At 41.2% G+C, this 15,773-nt stretch overlaps 1 protein-coding gene across 1 annotated transcript in view; it reads right to left on the minus strand.

Annotated features, from left to right (window-relative positions):
- LOC135083026 (dystonin) overlaps positions 1 to 15,773 on the minus strand; it is a 282,038-nt gene that overhangs the window by 69,649 nt on the left and 196,616 nt on the right. The window contains exons 43-54 of the mRNA XM_063977789.1: positions 14,625 to 14,727; positions 13,976 to 14,083; positions 13,355 to 13,498; positions 12,451 to 12,556; positions 11,688 to 11,816; positions 10,872 to 11,029; positions 9,508 to 9,639; positions 8,713 to 8,825; positions 4,537 to 4,678; positions 3,851 to 4,017; positions 1,610 to 1,769; positions 499 to 695 (exon numbers count right to left, since the gene is read on the minus strand). Coding sequence (XP_063833859.1) covers positions 499 to 695; positions 1,610 to 1,769; positions 3,851 to 4,017; positions 4,537 to 4,678; positions 8,713 to 8,825; positions 9,508 to 9,639; positions 10,872 to 11,029; positions 11,688 to 11,816; positions 12,451 to 12,556; positions 13,355 to 13,498; positions 13,976 to 14,083; positions 14,625 to 14,727 — 1,659 coding nt within the window. The remainder of the gene's footprint in view (positions 1 to 498; positions 696 to 1,609; positions 1,770 to 3,850; positions 4,018 to 4,536; positions 4,679 to 8,712; positions 8,826 to 9,507; positions 9,640 to 10,871; positions 11,030 to 11,687; positions 11,817 to 12,450; positions 12,557 to 13,354; positions 13,499 to 13,975; positions 14,084 to 14,624; positions 14,728 to 15,773) is intronic.

Below are 15,773 nucleotides of genomic sequence, written 5' to 3' on the forward strand. Positions count from 1 at the left end.
TAGACTTTTCTGTGCATGATACAAAATACGGAAAGGGGAAGCATAAAAGATCCTAATGGGTCGAGAACACAACGCTAAGGTGTAGCCTCATACCCATACGACAAGATAATTTTCATTTGTTACAAACCTATAAGACACACATTTAACCGCCTCTGTGGTCTAGTGGTAAGACCACCTACTTCAGACACAGAGGTCCCGGGTTCGATTTCCAGTGGGGGCAGATTTTTCTGCTCGGTTTGGTTGGTGGTAGGGCTTATTCTAAGTCCGCCTGGCTAGCTACCACCATCTTACCTAAGTCTGTCGCCATAACAACAATGTTAACAGCACTATTGTGTTTCGGCAGTTAGAGGTAAGATAGCCAGTTCCTCCGTGGTTGAGGATTCCGGGTGAAGCTCGCTTCCACCTTCGGCCTGATCGTCACTTACTATCAGGTGAGATACAGACCAAGAGCTCCTTCGTTGTGGATTAAAAAAAAAGAAGCATTGTCAATGTACTCACTTCAAAGCGCCCTCGATCTCCGCCTTCCTATGGTCGAGTTTCCTCTGCAGGTTGTCGTATTGCCTAGCCACGGCGGCCAGTTTGGCCTGTATGTCCTGGCGAGCGGCCGCGTCGGCCAACACCGCGCCTAACGCGGCGCCGGCCGCTTCCAAGTCCGCTAGCAATGGCCGCTGGCCTTCTAGTTGGCGCTCCAGGTTCTGGATAAATAAATACAATATTTTATGAGTTAGTGAACTACCTACGTAGGGAGAAGCATCTGCTTGCATTTTAATATGGTAAAAAAGTCAGAATCCTAAAAAATAAGACGAATATAAAAAATATCTGATGTATAGTAATGTATAGTGCTAGACTAGGTGTATGTTTCGGATTAGGCATAAGGTCTAACTCTTAAAAAGGCAAAAATGCATAAGGGTAAAATATGCATGAGATCAAACTCAAATTCAACGTTTAAAAAAAATGACCTCATGCTAAAAATCTAAAGTTACTGAAAAATTACTCGTTAGCACACGATCAAGTCTTTGTATTAAATCGAGAGGCACATCATGTATGTGCAAGCGGGTTGTAGACGCCCACACTGTGACTTGTCCAAAAGCAGATATCTTGTTTAATAGTATAAGTTGAAGTCATTAGCGTTAAATAAGTTAAATAAATGTTTACTTCGCGTAAAATAGGTTAATAACTGTTTACTTCAACGTAGTCTACATAAAAGTTTTTGCTTATTCACTTAATTGACACTGGCTAAATGTGCAAGCTGCACGAAGCCACAATTTAAACAACCTTGAATTAAATGATATCAGGTCACATTTTACCTATCACTGGCTGAATGTGCAAACCGCATGAAGTCATCGTAAAAAAAACTGTGGCATTCAAAGTCAAAGTCAAAGTCAAAATTTCTTTATTTGTTTAGACTAATAAATAGTTCTTACAAATCGTCATTTTGCTCTTAAGGAGCCTCTACATGTCTCATAATCTTTTTACCCTACCAGCGCTTCGAGACCAACAATTGGCAAGTGCTGAGAAGAAGCGCCGCAACAAACTCAGTCACCACTGTCTGCCGGTTAATATAAATATTTACATACATACATTAACACAACAGAATATTAAAGCTTACCTCGATCTTCCTCAACTGCTCCTCCGGCTCGTTGTCCAGCGACAGCCTGTCCAAGTTGTCGGCGATGGTGTGTAAAGCGTCCCTGAGGCGAGCAAGCCCGGCGTCGAACTCGCGAGACGTGTCCGCCGCCGCTCCTAAGCTCTCGCCGCGGGCTTCCAATCTGAACGAAAAATTTGGATTAATATACCTACATACATTGCAAAATATACATCTCTTATTGGCTTTCCATAGTGTTAAGTGTTTAATGTTACATCTGTAAGCTGTTGATATCCCTAATAAATAAATAAAATACGCGTGAAAAAGGGTCAGGCTGGATCAATCGAAGGCGGAAGTTTTTATCAAACAAACAATGTCGTTAGGTAACAGTTTCTACAGATAGACGATGACATCATGGAAGTCATGCAAGGAAATTAGTTGTGTGATAGATAATTCGTATCACAACTCGTGACGAGTTAAGTCATATGAGACAGTATCACCCAACTACAAGCAACTAAGCGCCTAGTCGTGTGTCGAGTTAAGTCAAACCGGTAAAACCCGATCCAGCTAACTGCGCACCTAGTTAGAATGTGACTCTACCTCGTAAACCTCTCCGCGTTCGCCCCGTGCGTATCAGAGCGTCGATATGACGTCACAGCTGCCAGGTGCGCAATTAACTCGATCAGGTTGTACGAGTACAATCCCCGGTAGATCGGTATTAAATACTTGTTAGTGGCTATGACAGTGACGCCAACTGATGAACGCTGAAGCATTAGGACCTATGGCATTTGAACTCTTCAGGATGGCGCTATTTAGAGCAAGGTCCTGCCATTTGTCTAGTGTTATGTATACAGGGTGTTAGCTAAATGGGTATATGAGCCGACACTAGCCCATGTTAACATGGGCATATAAATGGTATGGTGAAGTCAGAAAATTGATATCTTCATTTTAATAATTTAAATTTTCATACAAATCGGATTTTATAACATTTATTTTTTATGAAAATTAAAAAAAAAATGTTGATATTAAATTTCTGACTTCGCCATACCATTTATATGCCCATGTTAACATGGGCTAGTGTCGGCTCATATACCCATTTACCTAACACCCTGTATAACATATAGTTTTTTCAACTATTTCTGTCCAGCAGTAAAAGAGGAGTAGGCTTTACAAAATGCCCATTTGACGCGGAAGAGGACTCTAATCGCCTTAATATACTTGGATTTACAGTGTTTCAATTTCTTAAAATAAAGAGAGCTTGGCTGTTATGCTGAGAATTAGTAAAAGATTAAACGCTCTGTTCCCCATGTGCATCTTTATAACTTTCACCTTCAGCCCTTCAGCCTAATCATCAGTTTCCATCAAGTAAGAGCAGGCCAAGAGTTTCTTCTTTGTGGATTGTAGAGCGCATATTTTTCCGAGAACAGAATTAAATTCATGCGGTGAGATAAATCGATTGACCAGTTACTTCAAGAGACATATTATGTAAGTACCTACATAGTTTAATCAGGTTCAATGAAGTGACCAGATAACTCAATCGTCTCATAAAAATAACATCAAAAAAGAAGGTCTGTTTGTGACGATATAGGTCATAGCCCAGTCTAAATATATGTCATATGACGAGTGTTATCTCGTGACAAATTGAGCCATGAGATAGGACCGTATAGCGTAGGACCGTTCATTATGGAAATCCTTGCGGGAGGAATAGGTCCAGTAGTGGACGTCATTTGGCTGAAATGAGATAACAATATGACGAGTAAAATTACGTTACGTATAAACTTGTGACGAGATAAGTTTTCTGTCAAGTTAAATCTTGTGACGAGTTTAGTCAATTTAGGTTAGTCTCGCTTACCTTCCAAGCAGGTCGTCCCATCTGTCGTGGATCTCCTGCCGTTTTTGGGCCGTCTTGTTGGCGTCAGCCGATCGCGGCTCCAGACGTTGTAATACTGCTGCCGCCACGTCACCCAGGTGGGACAGTTGGTTGCACCAAATAGTCTCTAAGTTGACCTACTAAGTGGCATCCTCTCTCTTACCTGCCTAGCAAATCGACCCCATCTTTTGTGTCCCTGCTTCGTCCTGGTCTATTATGTGACGAGTTCAGTTGTTAGTCGTGTGTCGAGTTAAGTCGAACTACTAAAGAATGTTTTTTTGCTCACCTTCCAAGCAAGTCATCCCATCTGTTGTGGATCTCCTATCGCTTCTGGTTGGTCTATTACGTGACCAATTAAGTCGTAATAAGTAGTACTCTCTCTCTCTCTCTCTTACCTTCCGAGCAGGTCATCCCATCTGTCGTGGATCTCCTGCCGTTTCTGGGCCGTCTTGTTGGCGTCAGCTGATCGCGGCTCCAAGCGCTGTAATACAGCGGCCGCCACGTCATCCAGGTGGGACAGCTGAGGCTGTTGGACGCGGAATTCTTCGCGGAGGACTTGCACCTGTAGGAGAGATTGTTAATTAGTTTCTTGAAGTGAGATCCTTCAGAATTGAGCAACAACTACAAGCTGTCAAATGATACCGATTTTAGGACGTCACTGGGTGTCATTTATGTGTCAATGTCAGGATTATTTCACTGTTTCGTACAATAAATCAATCACTGAACTAGTCACCACGTTTCTGAAGCATTATTTCTCATAAACATCCACGATTTCATTCACGTAAAGTCTGAAAAAATCTACTTTATGGGTTCAAATACTTTATTCTGCAGGCTATGTCGGTCACTTTAGTTTTTCTGCGGATCTCCTCATTTCTGATTCGATCACGCAATAAAAGATTTGAATTTGAATTAAGTGACCTTGAGGCATTTTTTTATGCATAACAAGGCAGGTATTTGACCACAATCGCACCTGGTGTTAAGTGCGATGCAGTCTAGGATGGTACATATCTGCCCTGTAAGTGCCTAGTCACTCTCGTTCATTCATTATCATGCCCATACTGCCTTTTTATTTAGTATTTACCTGTTGTACTTGAGTCTGAACCATCCGAGAGTCAGATGAGATGGGCCCGAGGGCAGCCATCATGCGGTCCTTAGCGCCTAACCATTGGGTCAAGTTGCTGTGAGTGTCGTGGAAGTCCTTTACTTCCTCCATTAGGCGGATCCTGGACAGAATACAGAGTATTAATAAAAAGGGTAATGATTGGTAAAGAAATTGTTGAAGGATTTAAGACCATGTAATGTACAAATCATGTCGATGTATTGGTTATTATACTATTGTTTATGGTTGCATATTTGCAGCGTTATTGACAATCTATGGTCACTTCCATTTTAACCATTGTCGATGATATCTTTTTTTCTGATATTTTTTTCAAATGAAATCCAATTATTTTTAATTTACAATGTTTCAATGGATAGACGTTTGTAAAGGCCAAAGTTTCGTAAAAGATAACACTGAAAAAAGTAACTGCACACGACAACGCTTCAAACTAAACATTACCTCGGCTCGGTAAATGAAGTGATACTATTGGTTCTTTACAGATCCATCGCTACGCATCCTCGCACATCTCTGGTGGAAACGTAGCCTTAATGTGGTTAAAATACGTTCGATTAAAGCGATTCAGATACCCAAACCCAGCGCTCAAATAATAATGATACTATAACTTATGAACTCACAAAGGACCACGTTAGTATAAACCAAACTGCGAAATCACTGAAGTTCCTGTATGCAAATATTAGAAGTATTGTCAAACCAGGTAAACTAGACGAATTGAGATGCCTTATAAGCTCAACAAAGCATCAAATTCATGTGATTGTATTGGTTGAAACCTGGATAAAAACAGAAGCAGAAGGACAGAGTATACAACTTCCAAATTATGCACATTATTATAATTACCGAAGTGGAATGAGGGGAGGTGGAGTTTCGATATTTGTGCACAAGAACTTAAAACACAATTACATCCACGATCTTTGTGAAGACGACAATCATTTTCTATGGGTACACCTGGATAGATTTTCTGTGGACATAGGCGCCGTATACAAACCAGAGAGAACCAATAACCCTAAATTTCTCGAAACGTACTCCGAGCAATTATTACAACGAAAAAGAGCACTGGTATTTGGAGACGTTAACTACAATCTACTTAAAAGAAATCGACCGTCCACAGCCTATAAGCAGATGTTAAAAGAGACTGGATTCTTGATATTAAACAAAGTAGATTCCGAGTATTGCACACGTGAGTCTGAAAGCTCGAAAACAATACTTGATCATGTCTGCTCTAATATAAAGAATAACACTTTCCACTTAGCCATTGTGGAATCAGTAATATCAGACCATAAACAGATTTACTTAGAGATTCACCAACTTCAACCAGAAAAGAATTTGAAAATTGAATATCAAAGTATCAACTATAATAAACTACCCGGAGAACTGAACACGATGAAGCTCGATGACTGCAATGGTGATTATGATAAGCTGGAAAAAATGCTACTTGAAGCCATTACCAAATGCAAGATAACAAAAACTAAGGTACTCAACCCTCTTAATAAAGACTGGATAAATAAAGATGTTATAAAAGCAATAAGCACAAGAGACAAACTAGGATACAATCACATTAGAAGACCGAATGATGAAATAGCTAAAGAAGAATACTTTGCAGAGAAGAGAAGAGTGCGAAGATACATACAGAAGACAAAATCTAACTATTACCTGAAACTATTTGAACACTGTGTAAACAAACCGCTTAAAATGTGGCAACTTATTAACAACCTAAACAATAGGAAAGTTAAAACCCACGCTGCCCCTGCTAAACTTGTAACCTGTTCAGGTGAGATTACCGAAGTTGCAGATATATGTAACCATTTTAATTCGTTTTTTGCTAGCATAGGTTCTACATTGGCTAATCAGATACCTACTTTAAATAATATACCAGTGTATCATAGGCAGAATTCCCAATGTGAGTTTTCCATTTTTGACCCCGTTGCATCTGACGAAATCGGAAAAATAATTGATAATTTAAATCCAAATACCAGCAGCGGTTTAGACGGCATAACATGTAAAGTTGTTAAGAGTATTAAGCCATATATCTTGGTTGAATTAACTAAATGTATTAACCAATGCCTAGTGAGAGGTTGTTTCCCTGATTCACTGAAAATAGCCAAGGTTAGTCCAATTTTTAAGTCGGGTAATAGAACTGATGCAGGCAACTACAGGCCCATATCTGTATTGCCTGTTATATCTAAAGTGTTTGAGAAGGTTATTTATACACAACTGGAACGATACCTAAATTCCATTAATTTTCTCTTTAGTAAGCAATACGGTTTTCGTACAAAATCCAATACCCTGTCCGCATGTATAGATCTTACAACTAGAATTAAAACGGAAATCGACCACAAAAAGATTGCCCTTGGTATATTCATCGATCTTAAGAAGGCGTTCGATACGATAAGTCACAAATTACTATTACAAAAATTGGAATCGATCGGCGTTAAGGGAATGGTACATAAAATGCTCCAGTCCTATCTCACAAATAGATACCAGATTGTTAGGATCAATAATATGCAGAGTTCAGCAGAATCAATCATATATGGTGTTCCGCAGGGATATATTCTGGGGCCACTATTGTTCCTTATTTATGTAAACGGTATTGGCGATCTGGGTCTATGCGGTGATGTTTCTCTGTATGCCGATGACACTTGTTTGTTTTACTTTGGAGATGATATTGTTTCTACGGCGCAAGTAGCACAAAAAGACTTAGACGCTTTGTTTGGTTGGTTTCAGTGTAACTTATTAACTCTAAATATTGCCAAGACCAATTACATAATATTTAGCGCCAAAAATAAGCAAATCTCCCATTTTGATCCGTTAACCATCAACAACGAACCATTAAACCAAGTAAAATCTGAGAAATATCTGGGTCTCACGCTTGACAACCGCCTCACCTGGAAACCTCACATCGAAAAGACTCGTTCTAAATTAACATCCCTTATGTCTATTCTCCGTGGCAACGTTCGCTGCTTCCCCATGTCTGTTCGGTACACTATATACAACTCCTTAGTGAAACCCCACCTGGATTATTTGATCGAAGTTTACGGTAGCGCTCCCAAAACGAACTTGAAAAAACTACAAACATCGCAAAACAAAATTATAAAACTACTGTTCCAATTTCCCTACTTAACACCAACAACAGAAGTCTATAGGAAAACCGGCTTAATGTCAATAGCTCAAATGCATAAATTTAATACATGTTTACTTGTACATAAAATATTAAGAAAAACTATTCACACACAACTATCATTTATAACAAAATCACAATCACAAAAGCGTTCCTTAAGAAGACCTTACGATATTCAATTACCGTCACCCAGAACCAATTATGGCAAGAAAAATATAATGTACGAGGGGGCACAACTATTTAACGGGCTGCCAAATGATATAAAAAATACGCAATCTTTTTTCTCGTTTAAAAAGAAATTAAAGCACTACATTACAAAACACTTTTTAGAATTCTCGTGAAAATAAAAAAAAAAAAAAAAACAATCTGGTTCATTGTAAAAAAAAACCGGTCACATAGCAACTGTGATAGCAACTGTTGAGCGTTACGTAATGGAAGCCAAGCAGGTTGCTGGTTTTGTAGTTGCAGTGTGGGTAGGTTAAGAATAAAACTACACTTGAATTTGAAAAAATATAGCATTTGAGCGGTTTGTTATTATTTTATTTTATTTTAATTTCATTATTTTCTGTACCTAGTTTCATTTAATACATAAATGAAACGAGCTTGTCTGTTGCGTGCACTTGCTGCTTATTTATTTATTATAAAGTGTATTCTGTATTTTTCTTATAAGTGAATATAATTGTATTCTTTTAGAAAAATAAATATCTAAAACCATTTTGCAACAGTCTCCTCTGTTGTTTGATTGTAGTTTTTTTTTAAAGATTATTAGCAATTTGTATTGCACAAATTACTAATAGTCCCGTTAGCCCCGCGTGGTAAGCTAAATAAGCTTGTGTTACGAGTGGGCTCACCACAATAGTCGAGCGGCGGTGGGATTCGAACCCGCGTTCCTCGGATCTCGAGTCGGCCAGTCCGACCCCTTTACCGTTCGGCTATCGTAGCTATAGAGATATAAATTAGGTCCCAAATTGAATAAAAAGGTTTTTTATCCACATACTCCCATAGAATAACCCAAAATAACTCACTTGTCCTTGAAGGCGTCGTGAAGAGCCTTCCACCTGGACGACACGTCTTCCATCTCGTCGTGGAGGCGGTCGGCGCCCTGCACGCCCTGCTTGCGCTTCAGGAGTTCGCGGACCTGAAGGAAATAGGAAACGGTAAGGAAAATTGATACTTATTTACGTAGTTACTGATACTTTTAGAAGAGAACGGAGCTTACTGCAGCTGTAGCGCATAAATGGATCCATCCATGAATGGAAATAGGTTTCTGTGGTAATCGAATGGTGCAGGGTAGGTGACATTCGTGCAACGTAACAGTGCTGTCATGTATTTGAAGTTTGCGGCATTTGACGTAATAAAAACACACCTCTCCCGCTAAATCCATTAACAAATAATAATAAGGGTTTTGAACTTTAATTTAAGCCTGGTAAAGGTGCGTTGACCATAATAGTGACTGTCAAACACTTAATTTTCACTTTGTGCCCCCACGGTTGTATCTGAATATAGGGATATAGCCTGGTTCAAACCTTTCCAAACCTCCTTGGGAATTTGCCATTTTTTGCGACTCTTATCACTTTCTCTACATTTATTTTCGTTCGTTTCACGAGTCACTCGCAACGCCCTTAGCGCCGCGACGCTCAATTTGGAAAGCCTTATGCCCGTTTTCACCATCAATCCCTAATTTTTAAGTAATCCCTATGGTTACACATAATAGGCATTTTATAGGGGTCATTTAAAAGGGATTGATGGTGAAAACGGGCATTAGTCTTCTTTCTTAAGTCTAGTCTAGTCTTAAACTAGATTGAGTAGGTAATACATACGTGTGTCTTGGTGGAGTCGAGGATGCTCTGTTTCTCATACATCTCCTCGAGCACGGCGCGTGCTTGCTTGATGGTCTTGTCGGCTTCCTCCTTCGTGTTGGGCACGGATTCCTTGGGCAGCTGCCTTTGGACCTGTGGAAATATCATTTACTTAAAAATGTATCTTTAGGGATAGGTTTAACCTTGTTGTAATGGACAAGTGAAATGTCAAGAGCACCAAAGGGATATAAAAACTGATATTTCACAACTGGTTCCATTACCAGATCAGTTAGGCCTGGATCACACACGCGCGTGTTAGCGATACACTGAGGCGGTAACCGTGCGATTTGATGTAAAATGTACGAGAACTGTCCAGCCACTGCACGATTATCGCTATATCTGAAAAAGGCCTTTCTTTCTAATCACTTTACTGTAGAAACAACGTCTGGTTTACACTGCTTAAACTGTCCAGATTGGTTGGGGAGGCTTGATATTAGATATTTTTTCTTTTTTGAGAGAAAAAGGGCTTGATCCTATGGTACTCCCTACTGGAACCATGCGGCTAGCTTTAGGCTCGGAATTCATCCAATGTGTTTTCAGTTAGGTCGTGCTCAGCTGACCATTAATCTAATGGTGACTTCGAACTCCTCCTGAGTTCTTCTGATTAATTTCGTTGCGGGTCCGATGACAGTTTAAGTTGTTACCGGACAAACTGGACCTTCACTGGTTGTGTTTTTATAGGCGGTCCAGCTGTAGATCCTGGCTACACAGGAGTTGCAGCGGTAGGAACGAACGAGAGGTGGGAATAGTCCCGTCCTGCTGCTGCCAACTATTGTACCTTGTCGAGGAAGGTGTTGAGTGCCCGCAAGCTGTCCAGTTGCTTGCGCAGCTCGTCTCGCAGCGCGTCGAGCTCCGAAGCGCGGTCGGCCAGTCGGCCTAGCAGGCTCTAACGGGACTATTCCCACCTCTCGTTCCCACCACTGCAACTCCTGTGTAGCCAGGATCTACAGCTTGACCGCCATAAAAACCCAACCAATGAAGGTCAAGTTTGTCCCGGGGGAAAGTTAAACTGTCATTGGACTCGCAACGAAATTAATCAGAAGAACATAGGAGTTCGAAATTAAGGTTCGACTTCCCTCCATTGCAAAGTGGATGACAGGCCTAGCAAGCTCTAATGATCTCCTGCTGTTGCTGCGTGACGTCACCTGCTGTGTAGTGTCGTACCTTGTCCAAGAAGGTGTTGAGAGCCCGCAAGCTGTCGAGTTGCTTGCGCAGCTCGTCCCGCAGCGCGTCGAGCTCCGAAGCGCGGTCGGCCAGTCTGCCTACCAGGCTGTAGCGATCTCCTGCTATTGCTCTGTGACGTCACCTGCTGTGCATTGTCGTACCTTGTCCAGGAATGTGTTGAGAGCCCGCAAGCTGTCGAGTTGCTTGCGCAGCTCGTCTCGCAGCGCGTCGAGCTCGGAAGCGCGGTCGGCCAGGCGGCTGCCTAGCAGGCTGTAGCGGTTGTTGATCTCGCCCAGCTGTTGCTGTACTGGCGATAGCTCTGTAGGAGAAATTAACAGTTTGAATACGGACTTTATAGACACAGGTCTGAATATGTAACTCAATAGAAACGGTGACAGCACTAATCGACTTAAGTGCTCACTAGGAAACACATTAGTTTTCTTTCCGATATACCAGTACATCTCTAAATGTTTTCCATTTCGGTCTTGTACGCTAATAATTTAAATAGTTTAAAGAATTGTTAGCGTCAAAAATCGGCATGTTTGTGATCTAGAGTCGCTATCCAGTGCAGTAGGCCTAAGATGCGCGCCGTGATAACTTTTATCGACGTCAAAATGTATGGGCAAAATCGATAAAATGGCGTGATAACCGCTTGTCGCGGCGAGTATTTTAGGCCTACAAGTTTAGGAATAAAAGATGATGATTGGGAAACATGTTTTAGTTTGGAACATGGAACAACTTTTATTTGGCAAAAAAACTGATCAAACTATCTAACGCATTCATTATCCTGCAAGACATGGTCTGGTCAATCTATTGGTACAGGAACACGGTATTATTTACAGATACATAAGTAAACACTGATTATATGATTTAGGTTATCTGTGTGCAAAAAAATTTGATGTCCACATTTTACCCACATTCGAAGCAAGAGCTAATTACTCGTACGTTGAAGGGCGTTAACATAATACAGTACATACCTTCAAGATGGAATCCTTCCTGGCTAGACCGGCGTGATGAGAACCCGCTGGAGGTGGAGTGAGTGGACCCAGGGCTGACCAGCCCGTGGCCCTTGGTGGGCGACGGCGAGCGGCCGTCCAGCGTGCGGCCTGCGACACGAAATTGAACTTTAAGTCTATGCTGTTAGGGTTGCTTTTCAGATTCTACTCTTTTGAAGTACGAGTCAATTCTCTTAAACGCCTAATTCTCTAAAACCGTGTTGTTACACGTGGCAGGGCCAAGCTAAAATGGGACGTATTTAAGTGCCCTGAAAGGGAGCCAATACATACTGGAAAGCAATAGTTCCTACGGTAGTAGACAAGTACGAGAGGGGTGTGTTTTTGCTACGTCAACTGACGTAAGACTTCAATGTCGTGTCAGATCTGTCTCTCACTCCTAAATCTACTCGGCTATGTGTCTGTAATTATCATCATCATAATTCCAGCCACAGGACATTTACTACTGAGGGCTGAGTGTGAGTTTTCATCAAACAAATTGACATTAAATGTATGACGGATTGTACAGCGCCCCTAGCGGGAATCGTTCAAAAGCTAAAATTTTCATACATTTTATAACTAGTGAGGTGAGCGCGTTTGATGAAAACTCACACTCAGCCCTCAACATGGCGGAACCCAATGATGTCCAAATAGGCCTCTTGAAATCTGCAACCTGTATGAGATCATCTGTCCACCTTGTGGGTGGATGCCTGTAATAAAGAATTGTTTGAAATAAACTGTCACTTACTAGGCGTATGTCTCGTGTGCTTGGTGGGGCTGTAGAGCCTTCGGCGAGGGCTGTCAGCGCGCTCGCCTCGGGTCAGCGCTTCGTACGCCGCACCCGCTTCGTTCACCTGGGAAAGATGGCGGTAGATTAGCGTATGATTTGATAGTGGGAATTATTTGCGGGTAGATGACACTATTAAGCATTTGCCACTGCATGATATCTGAGGTCAGATCAAAGTGAACGCAATCCGCATAATGTATAACAACTTTGTCGATCAGGGCAATGAGGGCTATCGTTTTAGCGCTCACCAGTTAGCGCCACTGTAGAGTAAGGTCCTGTCACTTGCTAGTAGCGAAGACAGTGGCACTAATTGGTGAGCGCTAAAGTGGTAGGAGGACTATCGCATTTGCACTCATCAAGATGGCGCCACTGTAGAGTAAGGTCCTGTCAATCGCCAGGGGTGCCAACTTTTAAGTATAAAAACGATAGCCCTCATTAGCCAGCGGTCCGGACAAAACGATAGTAGACCGCAGTATCAATAAAAATCCAATCCATTGGCTTCAAATTAAATGGAAGTGATGTCACATAATTTTATTTCCATACCAATTCTTCTTTTTTTATTGCAGACTAGGATAATTAAACGCGCTAATACCGTAGAGAAACATCGATAAGACAGATAATAAAGAGCATCATGACTGGTGGTATCATCAAACAATGAGGGTTTTCGCGTATGAAAAATCCGCCAGATGGCAATACGTAGACGCGAGGTCCAAATGCTGCATGATTGGTTATTTTTGACATGACATTGACAGATATGTCAAAATCCACCAATCACGCAGCAGTCAGACCCCACATCCACGTCCCGCCATCTAGCGGATCTTTCATACGCGAAAACCCTCATTGATGAGTTTCCCCATAAGCTTACCTTGTCAATAGTGCTGCTATAGTCCCTGTACTCCTTGGCTAAAGGCCGGAGCTCGTCCTGTTGCAGCTTGATGACGTCCAGCTCGACGGCCACCGGCTGCAGGCGCCCGACGCGGCCTTCCATGCCCTGCAGCCATTCTAGCACCTAGAGGAAAGATAATGTCATCATCGAATCATTTACTTTGAATCATCGGGTAGATCAAGATAGGACTGCAGTTTAACCAAACTGAGAACAAATACATGAGTGTTTTCATGTGTTAATCGAGTCTGATCACGGCGGTGTCGGAAATTAGTGATTTTAAGGAAGTACAAAGCATGTAATGTCTTCCAACCGTCGTAGGCTATTTCAGCTCCGCCATCCTTTTTGGATAAATATCTTAAATCAATTAAGTTTACATTATTATTGTTTTAAACTTTTCTCATACAACATTTGGCCCAGCCTCAGCCGGTAAATCTGCCACTGCGTCTATCCAATGTAGACAAAGTAATTTTATAAAAGATTTCTCCATAAAACACCACAAAGAATAGCTCTGGTCAGATTGTTTTTAACAGCTCCCCGTTTTTACATTAAAAAAAAACATTTATTTGCTAAGGGAATTTGTCTTAATTTTTAACACGTTACCTGCAGCCTGAGGGTCTCATATTGGTTGAGCTGGTCAGCGCGTTGCTTCGACAGCTTTTGTTTCTCTTCCAGCGCAGTGTTGAAATCGCGCCATTGGTTCTCCAAAGCCTGATGGAAATAGGAAATAGAAAATTGATGCCCTGTCATTAACTAAAAGGGTAGGTACATTAATTGGGTTCTTTATGAGCCTAGGAATAGAATATAATGATTTTTGAGAAGTTTACTTACTTAAGATTCAAAATTAAGCAAATAACAGTTTTTCTAAAATCAAACTACCTTTTAGATATAGTTCTGGCTTGTGAAAAAGGTAATACCAAGATTAATCGTCAATTATTTGAACTATTCCACTTTTATCACCTGGATTATGTCACCCAGGTAATCAACTTTGATCCTCTAAGGATAAGATCGGAGGTGATCAAAGTGAAATAGACCAATTATTTTTCTATCAAGTGTCTTTGAGATCTTTTGTAAAGTTACAGAACTTAATTATTACAAGCTTTCCAGCCCCCCTAGACAAAACGCACTTTTTGATCGAATCGAAAATCGAATCCGTCAAAACTCCATACAAAAAAGGGGCTTTTCGACTACTTTTCGACTGGTTTGCGATTATAATATGCACTTTGTCTAGACCCTCAGTATTATTTCATACCTTCATCCTGTCGCGGACGACGTGTGTGTCAGTGACGTCCTTCTTAGCGATCAGTTGCTTGCCGTTGCGCAGGCATTCTTCAAGCAGCGGCATTTGTTTGTCTCTGCAATAAAAGTCCACGATTAGTATTAAAAATATATGATTTAAAAAACTGCAGTGTGAGTAGAGTCTATTTTTTTTCTACAGATATCTGCAAACGATACATAAGTGTCATGTTGTGCATATTATCACAGAATAATAATAAGTACTACGTACAGAAGTTTTACTTGGCGAAGGCATTTAAAAAAATGTATGCTCAATGTCATTAACAATATGGTATAATTTAGCCTGTCTCAAGAGTCAAGCACCATTTTGTTGACAAACGTCAGTGATCGGCACTGCGCCGAAGCTATAGGGCTGACTTCGGTAAAATGATGTGACGTGAGGTGCCTAACTGCGGAAAATGGCGGAGGAAATACATGATTTAGCATGAATTATCATGAATAATATTAACTACTTATTTACCTCTCAGTGTCTTGAGGCAACTTAAAAAAGTACATTCTGTGTTTTTATTATTATTTAGGCAGTTAAATACTGCACAGTATTTAGTACACCATTTTCTTTATTTTCTTCCATCATACACTAGAATACGCGTGCGTGAGTCAATGTTCGCTCGTATTTGAGGCCTTGTCGAATCGTATCCTGTAGGTGGGCCATCGTGCGTGTTTTGTTTTCGATGTAAACTCGCGGAGATGAACAGGCCTGATATTATTTACAAACATCTTGACACTATATGTGACAGGTATGGTGTTACGACAGATGTAACGCCCCCCACACCGCTTGACTATCCATATCTGTAGTTAGAATCTTTCACATGGTCACTTAGCTTATTCTTTACGCCCGTATTCACAAACATTACTATGAGGTCTCACAGTGCTCGTGGACGCACAGGGTCACACACGAACCAATCGCAGAGCTCAACACTGTGCGTTCGATTTGCTTCACTTAAGCAAGCATCGTTTGTGAATACGGGCGTTAGTCGACACCAAACCCAATCTCACCTGTAACTACTGACTGTGCGACGGGCGGCCGCAGTGAGTGTGCGAGCGCGACAGCAATATAATTACGCGCGAGCGATAAGGATGGGTAGCTTGGGGTCGTTGGACGAAA

This window comes from Ostrinia nubilalis, chromosome 22 (genome assembly GCF_963855985.1).
Source record: "Ostrinia nubilalis chromosome 22, ilOstNubi1.1, whole genome shotgun sequence".
NCBI lineage: Eukaryota > Metazoa > Arthropoda > Insecta > Lepidoptera > Crambidae > Ostrinia > Ostrinia nubilalis.